This window comes from Artemia sp. Qi Xiang Cuo, chromosome 6 (assembly GCF_049724085.1).
Source record: "Artemia sp. Qi Xiang Cuo chromosome 6, ASM4972408v1, whole genome shotgun sequence".
Lineage (NCBI taxonomy): Eukaryota > Metazoa > Arthropoda > Branchiopoda > Anostraca > Artemiidae > Artemia > Artemia sp. Qi Xiang Cuo.
The window spans coordinates 84,439,267-84,453,729 of record NC_142799.1 but is presented as its reverse complement, the minus strand read 5'-3'; the positions used below and the strand labels follow the sequence as shown (position 1 = coordinate 84,453,729).

Below are 14,463 nucleotides of genomic sequence, written 5' to 3'. Positions count from 1 at the left end.
ACTTGCCCAGCATTATAACTGGGTTTAAATAGAGCTAACTTTCTCACACTTCCAAAACTTTAAGAAAAAGCTACTTAAATTCCTTGACAACTAAAATCCTTAGGGCGATAAAAAACAACTTTTACTTCAAGATGCACTTCGCCGAGTGGACAAACACAAGTCGTATCGTTCGAAGCCCACTGCTGCTGCTGCTGCTGCTGCTGACCCACAGAAAGAACCCTCTCCTCAGCAATCTGCTGCTGCTGGAACCAATCGAAATAAGGAGGAATGGGTTTAGATGTAAATGACATCGGTACATCAAAGGACAACATCTTATCGCGACAAAAGTACATGACTTCTTACCTTTGTCCCCGAAGGTGAAGACATTGTAGCTAGGAGTCATAGGACAAGGGTTGTAAATTAGGATAAGAGCTATAATCTACTTGATTTAATATAATACGTGTTTACAAATCGCAAAGGGATAATATCATTTGATACACGTCTATACAACTTTATAAATACATTAAACTTCACCAAAAGCATTATTGGCAATAGACAAATTCTAAAAAAAATTAAATGAACGTGCATCATCATCATCATCATCAACATTGACACCAATAAAAAATAAACTTGAAGAAGAAGAATTTAAATCAATTTTGGAAAATACTAGTACACCGCTGATAGCTAGAAAGAAGTGAAGACTTATCAAGTTACCATTACTACCACCACCAACAGCCAGTATACAAAAGGGCAGCGGACGTTACACAAAGTCTTTTCGTTCAAAATGGTTGAAGCTCTGAAATACGCCTCTGAAATTATGAGTTAGGCGGGGAGTTCAAGCTACCCCACAGCTCTTTCCAAAGTTACTGGTGCTCACGCTAAAAGTTTAAAAGAATATCTACAAAATGAATTAATTTAGACTCTGCATAGAAATCATAGACTTCATGCCAATCATTATCGAAAAACTAAAGCCTTTGACCCATTGCATATAATGCAAGCAGATATCCTGACTCTATTTGAGCTTCAAAGACGTCATAATACACCATACAAGTGAATCCTACTTACACTCTCTGTTTATAGTCGCTTTGCTTATGAAAGTTCCTTGGGATCAAAGAGAGGTGTTGATTTTACTCAGGTTATTGAAAGTACTCTTAAACATGGTTCATATAAAAAAAATTCAAACGGATTGCGGAAGTAAGTTAGTTAACCACCCTGTTTCAAGAGTACTAGATAAATTTAGTTAATTGTTATTTCACACTCACAGTCCTATAAAAGCTGAATTGGCCGAACGCCTGATAAGAACTATTCTAGTTTCAATTTCCAGATATTTTATATTAAAAAACACATTGGCTTTTATTCATGATCTTGGTACAATCATGTTGATTTATAATCAACGAGTTCATTGCTCAGTGTCAAATTCGACACCAATGGAAGTTTATCATTCGGATCATGAGACAATTGACACCTGTCTTAAGCATTATTCCGCTGATTTGTCGACATTCACGAAAATGAAAAATATATTAAATGTTGGTGATAAGGTCCGAATTAATAAAGCAAGTAAGATTTTTGAAAAGGATAATTACTAGTGGTTCAAAGAACTTATTAAATTGGCGAAAATCATACACAATAAACCCTAAACTGATCTCCAGCGTGATACAACAGATAAAAAGAGCCTCGGTCGCTCTTATGACTATGAACTAAAAAAAGTTAGAAATGCTAGTGAAATCTATCAAATTGAAAAGATATTAAAAACATACAGTCGCAGGAGTAAGAAATAGTTACTTTTTCGTTGGCTAGGATAAAACTCTGATTTTAATTCTTAGATCGGTGTTGAAGATATTGACAATGCCTATGTATTTCTATGTGACTTTCATGTCCAACTTTTCCAATCCTCTCTACAGTTTCTTGAATACGACAAGTGATTCTGGGACAAAACTTTCTTGTGCCATCAAATTTAATAGTGCATGTGAAGTGGCTTCTGTTGACTGTATTCTAACAAATATATATTACATCCTGATATAAGATCATGCGTATGATATAAAAGCTATACCACTCGATTAGATCATGACCGGGTTGAACTCTGTTGATTATGAATGGGTTGAAGCAATTAAATCTAGTGAATATCCACATACCAAATTAAAATAGATTGAATATGATAATATGAAGGTCTTGTTTTGTAAAATCAATAAAAAAATTTCTTATCGCATGAATGGTACATTCCATTTTAATTATTAATTGGAACATGATAGGATTTCCAGTAGATCTCTTGATACTGAAATAATTGTTCTAAGTGACTATATGATAGATATTCTTGGCTTTGAAGAGAATACGATAAATGGAAAAAATACTGGAACCGTTTTCGGTGTTAATCAAGTTATATTTGGAGATTATTCACCTGTTTTTGCTTTAGACTCTTGCCTATTTCTATATGAATCCTTTGTATAAACATCGAGTGGCAGCAATTTAAATGTCTCCCTTCTGCGTGTTCTCGAACGGAAAAAAACTCATGAACTTGTTTATAAGTATAATATAAAGCATCTTCATTATTTTCCTGTAAACACTTTGCATTTGGAACTCTGTCATTTAACACTAGGAAGTTATTTGGTTGATCCTTTCGAAATAAAAATAGTATTAGATTTTATTAAATTTATTTTTTGACACTTTTTTAGCGACAGAAAAATCACCTAAAATTAAAAATAGGATAATTCCATTTGTCTGTCCCGATCTCAATTGTTATGTTTGTGCTTTGAGTCCATGTTAAATAGGCAATGGATTGGACTACTACAAGGGGCGTACTACAATGTCTGGCTATGGTCTTGGTAGCTGGTTTGCAAAGCTATTTAGTTCTGCACTACCCATTGACTGAAAATATCTTTTACCTGCTGCATCAACTATTTCTGCCACCACAATGCAGGACTGTGGGTCGGGAAAGAATTGCCTTGATACTGTTAAAGAAAATATTCTATCTCCAGCACGGGCCGTTGTTGATCAACTAAAAAATCGGCATAACGGGGAAGGATTGAGAAAGATGCGTGCACGTCATTCACTTATCAGTCTCCACCCAGGCAGGAAGCAGAGGACATCAACAAGGACTTTGAGGAATAAAACAAAGAAGGCCAATAGGCAGAATAAGAAGAAAAAGAAAAAGATTGTTAGATAAAATCAGGGTTTTTTCTTTCAGGAATTATGATACCCATATCATTGAATCATATCCATCTATCAGCTCACCAGTGAAAACATACAACGAAGAAAATGTCGATGTCAGATCGCGGTATAGTTAACTTGGACAAATACACCACCTACAACCAAACACTGAAAATATTAATTTTCAAATATTTTCCATAGAAGACTATTTCATTGATTTTTCATCAACATTTATTGATTTAAATGTTGTGGTGAAGAAAGAGTCAGATAATACGACTCCAAATGCAGTCGATGTTATATCCTATTAAAACTTTATTATACACAACCTATTCAACCAAAATAATGTATTTATTAATTTTAAATTAGTTAGAAATAGAAATAGTATATACAAATATGAAATCTACAAAAAATATATGATTATGACACCAAAGTCGTACAAGCAATTGAGAGCACAATCATTAGGGTATGAATATCGGTCTGGTGGTGATGGTGACGGTGAGTTTCCTACTGCAGTGACTTAGGAGTATCATCTAGTTGGAAAATTAAGTCATGAGATATTCAATATATCCCAATCGCTACCTCCCAATGTTTTAGATTGACATAAAGTTACAGCTTGCTCCATCGAATTTCATTTTGAGAAAAACACTTCCTGTAGCACCCGATGTAAATGTTATTATCACTTTGGCTATTCTCCCCATCTAAAATCAACAGGTCATGAGCTCTGTTCCATTGGTATTGGAAAAACTAAGCGCCAATGTCAACATTATTAAACTTCTTGGTCCCCCTAAAATCACCAATCAACGTTACATTGCAATCGACACTTGTAGATATAACGATTTATCATTTGTCAAAAAACCAATTTCATCAAAATTTGGTTCGACCATTGTGAAGAATGTCAGTGCCATTGGATCATGGACTGAATCCCCCCATGGTTTTAATTTTTTTGGTCTATCTAGCCTTGTGTGCAAAGTGACTGGTATTCCGCTATACACTCTATCATTTGACAAAAAATTCTATAGAACTCTGCACGAGTTGACCATGCAATCCCTAGATCATGACTCTCAACTAATTGAAAATGGAATAACCAATTCAATGTTTTTAAAAGATCATGGGGTTATTGTTTTGGATTTGTCTGGCACACAGGATATGACCATAGTACGAACAGGGAATGTACGTTTACAGTGTACATTTGCCAATGCTCTGACTGAGAGTATCACGCTAATATCACTGAGTCAATTTGAAACCTATTGGGAAATCCCACCCGACGGCAGTGTTCTACTAGACTTAGCACACTGAACATAAAACAAATCATCAATAAATATAGAATGGATCTATACATGTCCCGGATCAAGTTCTATTGCACACCCTTGGCCTTCTTTGAAACAATTTCAAGTGTTAACAATACCCTAATCATTGGTAATAGAAGTCCATTGAGTCTGACGACAGGTCATTGGCTATGTATCTTTCAAACAGCAAAAAATATTGAATCTTTTTATCCTTTTGTCCTATCATATAAATTCTACACACATTACTGACATCAGGGGAGAGACCATTATTAAGAACTAAAGAAGAGTACAGGATTTAACAACTAGGACGTGTGTCTTTCGTGCAGAACTTTTTTTCATGTTCAGATGTCGTGGCTACACCTACAAGCAGTTTCTCGACATCTACGTTGACTTACCTCTATTGAACTACTTTCTTGTGGATAATTTAATTAAATTTGTTTTTAATATTTATTTTAGTGCCATAATAATAAATTTTTATAAATATTTATTTTAATTTGTTTATTAATAAAAAAAAAAATTATATACATGATAAAACGACTTTTCTACTCTTTAGAATTCATCCACTACTAGGTATTTGTCGACAACAACTAGTGCAGGCAGATTATCTGAATTCACCGTGTACTGCTTCTGATGTGCTGCAAAGTCAGGGTCACATTTTCTACAGTAGAACGTGACTTAACTCTTGTCATTTCTCTTTGTATAGTCAATGATAATACTCTCATTCATTATATAGAATTCACATGTTTCAATTGGCCTATTTGAAGTAATTTCACAAACATTGTCCTCAAGTGGCGAATCACATTCTGTCACAGCCAAATAGAAATCAGGGGACTTATAATCATAATACCCAGTATCTTCACAACAATGACATAGAAACCATATTCGTATGTTGTTCCAGCAGTTGAATCGATGACCTGGATCCTACTTCCAGAACAATCTAAAACCATGATGATACCAATCTCGCACCAATAAACTAAAATCACTCTTAGGATTCTTTCCAATCAAACCGGGATATGTACTCTCCAACTGATTAAATTTGTCATAATGACAACTGGTTCATAAGTGACATCTATGATGATATTCACACACATCTTCAAGACAGGAATTACAACATTTAATTTGTACAGCATATACTATATGCAATTTACACTGGTTGAATAATCTACACTTTTCATCATACTCCTCAATCATTGTGTAATTCTCACATGATAACAACCAACTGCCCTGCGAGTACTTACATAACAAACATGTATTGAACATTTTGTCATGTGTTGACACTTTCACTGCCACAATTAAACTGAGCTAGCAACATCAAAAAATTGTCAGAGATAGAGAGAGAGAGAGAGAGAGGAATAAATCCTGCTTAACCACTACCTTTATCGTGAAAAAGTCCTTAATTTCAAAACAAATGTTAAAAAGCATATCAACAATATAATTTTGTTATGTTGTGATCCATATATCAATAACTTGTGTGAATGCATTTGGACCACAATGTAAGAAGCTTCATACAATAGTCTAATGATGGAGAATTAGTTTTCATTATATCAACAAGCAGTCCGCGATAAAATATCTTCCTTTGAATAAATAACTTTAGAAAATCATCATCTAGAACCAGACGTTTGTCATAGGAACTAGATTCCTAATGATTCGCTCTTTCTCAAATCTATCCATTTTATAGAATCCTAGCTCTCTCACTACCAACTTAAGACTAACCAGAATTTCTTTTTGTACTCTAGAAAATATACGCTAGTCTACTATAGAAAGAAAAAATACCATTAATTTAGAAACAATTTAATTGAACATAATTACAATAATAATATTCAGCAAAGCATTTTGTTCTCGTCAATATATTTCGATATGACATCTAATCCTGACCGAAGCTTATTTATATGGAGAATATTCACTTTCCTAGCAAAGCATAGTTGCTCCTCCTCCTTAAATTTGCTTAATGATATCACGTTTCTGTTATACATAATGTGCCATTCAAGACAAAGTCTACAACCAGCGGTTATTTCCACAGCCACATTGGGTACTCGTATATCGTTGCTGCTGCTGCTGTCGGTTCCATCATTAATCTCCAATAATGTAAATGCACCACTCATTTTTTTTTTCCTCTACTAATATCCTCTCAAATAAACTATTCTCTCTCTGAATTCAATTCTCTTACTAATATGATCCACATTGAAAATTACTCCTTATATCCGAATCCAACAACTAATCAAGTTAGTGTGTCCGCCACTCTCTCTCTCTCTGTTTGACCTCCAAAAAATGGGTGATACCTCAGAAAACCCGTCTGGTAGGACAAGTATCGATCATTGTAATAGGTGACTGACCCGTGGCAAGGCATATTACGCAATCACTGGTGAAATATATAGATCCATTACTACTATTAATTAAAGAAAAAACTTTCCGAAAAATAAGATTTTTGTAAAAAGCAAAGGCCATATCAAACTTACGATCAGCAGAAATAAATTCCTACCATTATTCAAACTAAAAAAGACCAGAAATTATTAATAAAGAACAAATGAAACCCAAATCAAGCTTAATTTAAATAAACAATCATAGCAAACAAACATACAAAACGCGGTAGTACAGGTATAAATGAATAAATAAATCTTAAAAAGAGTAGAAATCAAACGGAATATATAAATCAAGCCTAAAACGAAAAGAATTTGTTTGGCTAGTGCCCCTTCCTTAATTGTACAAGTCTAAGGCCTACTGCGTCATTGGCTCTTTACTGAAAACTAATTATATTAGTGCAGGCGGAAAGCGTCGAAAAACACCAGAATACTTCAGTGTTTGACGAAAGTACTAGAATTGGCTGGGATGTACATTTGACCATGCTCTTTAATATGGTTTGATTACACAAGCATTCTTCATCGGAACGCTGCTAGATGGTTTGAAATCCAAGATGGCGGACGAAAATACGAGTTTGTGAAAATGAGAAGAAAAGGCAGTTCAAATAAGCTAGTATGGGGTAATTGAGGGAAAAGGTTCTGAATATGTACTTAAAAATAACCTAAGTTGTATTTAGTGCCGCTGGGTGCCCCAAATCCAAGATGGTGGACGAAAATACGAGTTTGTGAAAATGAGAAGAAAAGGCAGTTCAAATAAGCTAGTATGGGGTAATTGAGGGCAAAGGTTCTGAATATGAACTTTAAAATAACCTAAGTTGTATTTAGTGCCACTGGGTGCCCCAAATCCAAGATGGCGGACGAAAATACGAGTTTGTGAAAATGAGAAGAAAAGGCAGTTCAAATAAGCTAGTATGGGGTAATTGATGGCAAAGGTTCTGAATATCGACTTAAAAATAACCTAAGTTGTATTTAGTGCCGCTGGGTGCCCCAAATCCAAAATGGCAGACAAAAATGCGAGTTTGTCAAATTGAGAAGACATGACCGTTCAAATAGGTTAGTATAAGGCAATTGATGACAGAGGTTCTGAATATGAGATTACGAATAAACTAATTGCACGGCAGTGCCGTTCGGGCACTTGTAATGGAACTGTAGGAACAACTGTTGTTGCTTGTAAAGTCATGTCAATCCGCCGATTTCAAACTCTACGAGGAAATCTTTCATCCGCAGAAATCTCTTGGCGGATTTTTCTATTGAACGTTTCCAGTCTCGTAACAACTATTTTGGAAATGGGGAATTCTTTTCTGAAAAGAACAACAAATCTCATTGTTTTAAGTACGAATTTCATTGTTGAACCAGGAAAGCTGATTTTAAGCCTCAAAGCCCTGGACAAACAGCAGTACGAACAGTTTGTGAAGGAGCGCCTCGTTGAACGCTCCAAACCAATAACAGCTCCGTTGGTCAAGAATTGTTATATTTGGGTGGTCTAAGAAGAAAAAACCAACCTAGGAAAAAACTCAGAACAGCTCAGAACCACTAGAAATGATGTATCACTGTTGAGACCACTATACGTTGGTCCTATTACTCGAGGAGGTGACATGGACGCCCTCTTCAAACACGAAAACAGTCAGTATCCACCGACTTTGACGTCTGATGGCCAGATTTCTGTTGGTAACAAGGCTGAACTTGTTGATATCTTAATCGCTTAACTTCAGCTGCAGAGGTAAGCGTTGCAAATGTTACAGTAAAACTGATGGACGGAGCTGCTCGGGTGCAAATTTTGAACCCATGGAATTTGAAGACCCTCGGAGAGTATGCAGAGAACGTCTTTTTTCCCATAATAGAGGATAAGCTCAGATATCTCGAGAGACTTGACCTCGTATTCGAAGTTCACAGATTGGATAGTTTAAAATCGTCTGTGAGAAGTCAGGGAGGCAAGGGTGCACGACTAAAAGTTGTTCCGAACACACAAATTCCATTGAAGTGGAAAGAATTCCAGCAAGTAGATGCAAACAAAACAGTCTTGTTTAACCTGCTGTTCTATGAGGTCGTGAAAAGGTCTTTAACGTCAAAACAAGTATATTGCACTATTGGAAATACGTGCATAGCTAACAAGGCATTCAAAGAGCAGAACCTCGTCCAATTATTTTCCCTCGAAGAGGCTGACACCCAGGTGTCACAAACGGTGGACACATACATGATTTGATGGCGACCTCATGATTTGGTCACATTGGAGTATCCAAACTATTTATTGCGTTTGGTGTCGGTACCAACCCGAAGTTCATTCTTATTCACGAAATAATCCAACCGCTTGGGTCGACAAAATCACAGGCACTTTCGCTATTCTACGTGTTTACAGGATGTCAAGCCATTTCTTCTTTTATTCACCACCCAAAGAGGCATTTCTTTGCGACTTGGCAAAATATGCCAAGACTGACAGAGACTTTCTTTCAACTGACAAACCAGCCTTCCCAAGTAACAGAACTGCAAGTACACTACCTTAAACGCTTTGTCATGCAGACATACAACGTATTAAGACTAGGACGACCTGAATTAATTTAGGAAAGAAACATTCCTATAACAAAATCCCAAGAACATGCAGAGATGTCCTCCAGCTAGAGCTTTGCCTTTACAACATATCCTTAGAGCTGTAATACAGTCAGGTCACAGATGGAGTCGCAGACTGGAATCGACCCCCACCCTTCCTAGTTTTTCTAACTTTGGCTGGGTCAGAAGCATCCTATTGATATTGGCTTCCAAATTGGTTAGGTTCCCATCCGCCAGCGTCAAAGGTCTGTCGCAAGACAGTGCGTTGTGGTTGCATAAAAGGTGTAAAAGAAAGTGCCACTGCAGGAAATTTGACCTTAACTATAACCCACTATGCTGGTGCAAATCAAAGGGATTTAATTGTTGAACATCTGATTATTATTTTTTTTACCAGAAGATTCAATTGATCTCTCTGTATTCCTGATAAAATTATAATTCTTAAATGCTTTAATCCGTCCGTTTAGCTTCTGTTGATTCATTTACAATAGATAAATGAGATGAAGAGTTAACAAGTATTAAGCTGATATTGGTTTAGCAAATGTTGGGTCAATACGCGTCTTGGTCTTGCTCTTGGAACAGTTGAATTTTCCTTATTATTTCAAAGTGTGTTTGCTTGTTATTGAAAGACAGTATGGTCTTCGTCGCGATTTAGGGCTACCATTCCCTTAACATATTCTCCTCGTTCTCAGTAATCATCAATAAAAGATCTAAAGCCTTTTTTTTTACCATTTCTCTTAATTTTGAGGGTTTAATATTTTTATTGCACTTGTCTTCCATATAATTCTGTAGCTTATGGTAATGATAAGGCCTTGCCCAAGTTGTGGTGTAATTCAGAATTTATTTTTAAACTATTAACTTGTGGGGAACAAAGGCAAATCACAAAAGCTACTTTTGTGAGGTGGTTTTACGAAGGTAGCTTCAAATTGTAAACCTTAAGTAATTGTATATTATATTTTTAGATGAGTCTATTTTAGTTTTATGTATATTTTTTAGTTTTAGTTTCTTTTTCTCTACGCTGAAGACGCCTTGTCAGCTACGGGCGAAATATTAGTTTTTTTTCTTCGTTTTCATTTACTGGCCATATACCCATTTGCCGTCTTTATATTTTTTTTTTTTTAGTTTTCTGAATAATGATCAAAACTAGCTGCTTCACAAGCATAATCACCAACTCATAGCATGGCCCCGGTCAATTAAGAAGTGTCCATTAAATTTGGTGAGGTTAGGTTTGAAGGACCAAACAAGCACTTAGCTATGATTTATGAATAAAACCCATGAATTTCATCGTAAAAAATTCCCATATTGGAGAAAAAATATGTGCTACAGCACAGAGCTATAAAAAGTATAAGAAATAGTATTCGTTAGATTGTATAAATTAGTGATGAATAACCCCACTTGTATATATCCTAAGGTTTTGTTAAAACTAAAACTCATTTATAAAAATTTTAAAAGAATATGAAACGTGGCTGCTTATTAAACCTTACGATGTTCCAGTGCCAAGTTATCTGTGGAAGAAAAAACAGAATAAAATAGATGACGTTTAGGCAGAATGCTATAGTAGCTGCCACTTTTCTTGATTTTCAAGCCAATATATTTTCTGTTCAAGTCAAGGGACAAAAAGTTTCCTATATAGGGGTTTCTGTTATGGCGGTTCTAATGGTGTACTTTCTGTTTTGATCTGACTTTATTTCAGGAGTTATGGGTTTTTATATTTCTTAACATTGGACGTGATCGTCTCATACTAGGTTGCTAGCTACCGCTGCAACCCAGAAATTCTGAATTGTACATTCCAAAATAATTACCATCAAAGCGATATGCACTTACACGTCATTCTTGACCAGTTTTTAAGCTTGACCTTGGATTTACCGTTTTAAAAATGTCAATATTTTTTTTTAATTACACTTCATGTTGCAAAAAACGATTTTTCTATATCTTACAGCATTTGATTGATATCTTGTTCTGTTTTGAAATCAAATTTAAAAAGTTTAATTCAGTAGATTGAAAAAGCTGAAATTCAGCTAACGAATGATATGAAAAGTATCGCCTTGCACTAAAACAGTAAATCCTACTAGAATTCCAGAAAGAAAATACATCAAGAACTTACACAAGATACACAAACCTTAAGTGACACTAGCATATTTCTTCGAAAGCAAGTACAAAATTGAAGTGTATACGTCTTCTTATTGATTTTTGTAGTGTATGCACTCAATTCTTGTATTATTGATTATCCATTTTCTTTATTGAACGACCGTAATTTAGGATCTGGAAATATTCCTGATAACTTTATTGACGTAGCATAACAACTTTCTGTTCTGGCAAAAGGTCACTGCTCAACCTTTTAACTCCTCCTTTAAGGTAGTATCTCACTTTTTCTATCACCAAAACCGTGACATTGTCAAATTTTTAAGATTTTGAAAATAAACATTATAGAAATAAGAAAAAGAGCGTTGTGAGATGCGCGGATTTTATATTATCTTCTTACATTTTAATAGTTTTATATGCTTTTTTCACTATATCTGTTATGATTCATTTTTTATTAAATTTTAGGTTTTGCTGTTTATTTTTTCTATGGGATAAAGCATAGTGATCTTAATTCTGACCACCCCGACCTTGAAGATATGCCAACACCAGTAAAGGCAGATTCACCTGTGAAATCATCTTTAAATGTCCCCATGAGGTACAAAGATGTAGACGACCCTTTAGAGGCCGCCAGAAAGCAATGGGCACAGTGGTAACTTCATGAGTATTGAAAAGTAGAAGGGCTAACAGAAGCAAACATTTGCTATTGTATATCTCAAAAGACAATCTTCTTGAAAAATAGGGTGCATTAGGTGATTGATTAGCTAAAAGTTCATCTTACGAGCAGATCAGATAGTATATAGTATAGGCAAAGAGGCAAAAAAAGCAAGTGTTTGCACTGTCATATTTCCATTTTTTTCAACGATCTCCAAACGGATGGCTAGTCCTTTGGAAGGTTTATACATAGGAGCTTCTCTTTTGGGGGCATTCCCTCTTTCTAACCCAAGAATTTCAAGTCAAATTATGAAGTGATAAAATGTTTCCCAAACAGTGACAAAATACGTTAAATTTTGTAAATAAACCACTAATAAACTTAATAACCCTTTGCAGCTCCAAGATGGCTGAAGTCAAAAGACTAACGCAAGCTCCTTCTCCACTTCCATCTGTTGAAAGCTTTAGTCCCTCCCATTAAGCCCTGCTTTTCTTTAGACCTTATATAGAAACTCTTCTCGCCCTATTCAAAGTATTTAGAACTTTCATTTGACTCAAGATTGATAGCTAAAATATGCAATTGTTGGCAATTTATCATACTTCATATGTAAAACTTGACTAAGAATCTAAGCCATTTCATTATAGTCATGGGTGAGCTACCCTAACCAAGGGGATGGCCCACCTGACTTACAACCCTATTTCCTTCGGAACGTTGTTTCGAATCCAGGTGTCACTAATCTCGTGTCCTGGTGCACAGTAGGGGTAATTGGAATGGTTTGACAAGCTCAGCTGCCTTAGGCACTGAGGCAATATGCCCTTGAGCCCTGAGCCTCAATTCAGTTGGGTCCGCCCTGCCACAAATCACAAATAACAAATTAAAAGCTGGGATGAAACGATTTTTATCGTAGAGACTGTTGTTTAGTGTGCGGGAATAGATGTTGGTAATAAGTTTTGTATATAGTTATTTTATTTTATGTAAGCTAAATCTACATTTAAAAGTGACTCATGATGTTTACCATTATCTTGAAGTTTATATTAATGTGACTTCCAATATTCATGTTACTGAGCGCAATTTTAAAAATAATTTGACCGAAAGTTTGTTAATTTCCTCTGTAAATCGATGATTTATTGACCTTAAATTGGGGTAGCAAATACTTTATCTAAATGAATTACACTTTGAGACTGATCAACCACTGTGTGTATTTCCATACTAATTTTTTTCTTATTTGTCATTCTTCTTCTAAAAATTTCCTTGGATTATAGTTTTGTTGTTAGAATTGTTGTTAAATTTTGAGGCTGTGATAGTTTTTTTGCAATTCAACTGCTCTATTTGTGTATTGCTCCTTACTGTTTTAAATTTTGTCTGGTTACTTTTTCTGTTTTTTTATTAAATTGAGAAAATCACCTACATCTATACTTTACATTCAAAACTATAATTGTACTAAAATTAATCTTTTGTCAGAGTACTTTGACACGCTCTATTTAAATTTGAAAAGTGATACTTATTTTTTTTGGAAAAAAGGAGGTTTCAAGACGGTCTACAGGATCACTAAGGAGATGATCGGCAAGTGGTGAAAAACTGATGATCCTGTCAAGGACAAAATGGAAGAATAGTCACAGAAGAGAAAGGGATAGAAGTAGTCTCGGCAAACCATTTTGAAAGTGTCTTAAACAGCCCAGAACCGATCGATCCCCCCAGTATACCAAAGACTTCTTTGCTTATTCTTGGATTCAACCCCGAACTTTTACAAAAACTGAGATCGATTCTGCGTCAAAGACGCTGAAGAACGGAAGAGCTCCAAAAAATGATAGAGTATCTGCCGAAATGCTAAAAACGTCTGTTAGATCCTATGCCCAAACCTGGATTCTACTGTTTAGCACGATATGAGTCACCGAGGTTGTCGTAAAAGAGGGAATACGCTGTACCCTTTTGAAACTGTTCAAAAAAGATTATTTCATGCTGTGCGACAACTGGTGAAGAATCAGTTTGCTCTCTATTTCAGGAAAGCTTCTTACCCTGATAATTCTTCACCGTATCCAGCCAATGATCGACAAGCATTAAAGGGACGAACAACATGTTTTCTGCCTAAATTCCTCCTGTGTGTATCTCATTTTTGTACTACAAATGATGTAAGAAGACTAAAACGAGTGGAGACAGAAGCTATACCTAATTTTCATAGACTTCGAGAAAGTATTCGTTTCTGTCCATCGAGATACACTCTGGAAAATCCTCAAGTACTACGTTGTCCCTGACAAACTCGTAAAGCTAATTATGGTCCTGTACGAGAGCACAGAGTTTTGTGCACAGATGAGTGGAGGCCAATCAAGATATTCAAATATCATATCCGGAGTAAAGCAAGGATGTGTCCTGTCCCCTTTTCTCTTCATACTGGTGATAGATTAAATCCTCCGTGGACGCTAAAACT

The 14,463-nt window shown here is 35.5% G+C and overlaps 1 protein-coding gene across 1 annotated transcript in view; it reads left to right on the top strand.

The window, feature by feature from the left end:
- The window catches only part of LOC148951690 (solute carrier family 7 member 14-like), a 106,425-nt gene extending 92,990 nt beyond the window's left edge, over positions 1-13,435 (top strand). The window contains exon 8 of the mRNA XM_089091192.1: positions 11,855-13,435. Within this exon, the coding sequence (XP_088947318.1) occupies positions 11,855-12,042 (188 nt within the window). The 3' untranslated portion in view covers positions 12,043-13,435. The remainder of the gene's footprint in view (positions 1-11,854) is intronic.
- The last annotated feature ends 1,028 nt before the right edge of the window (positions 13,436-14,463 follow it).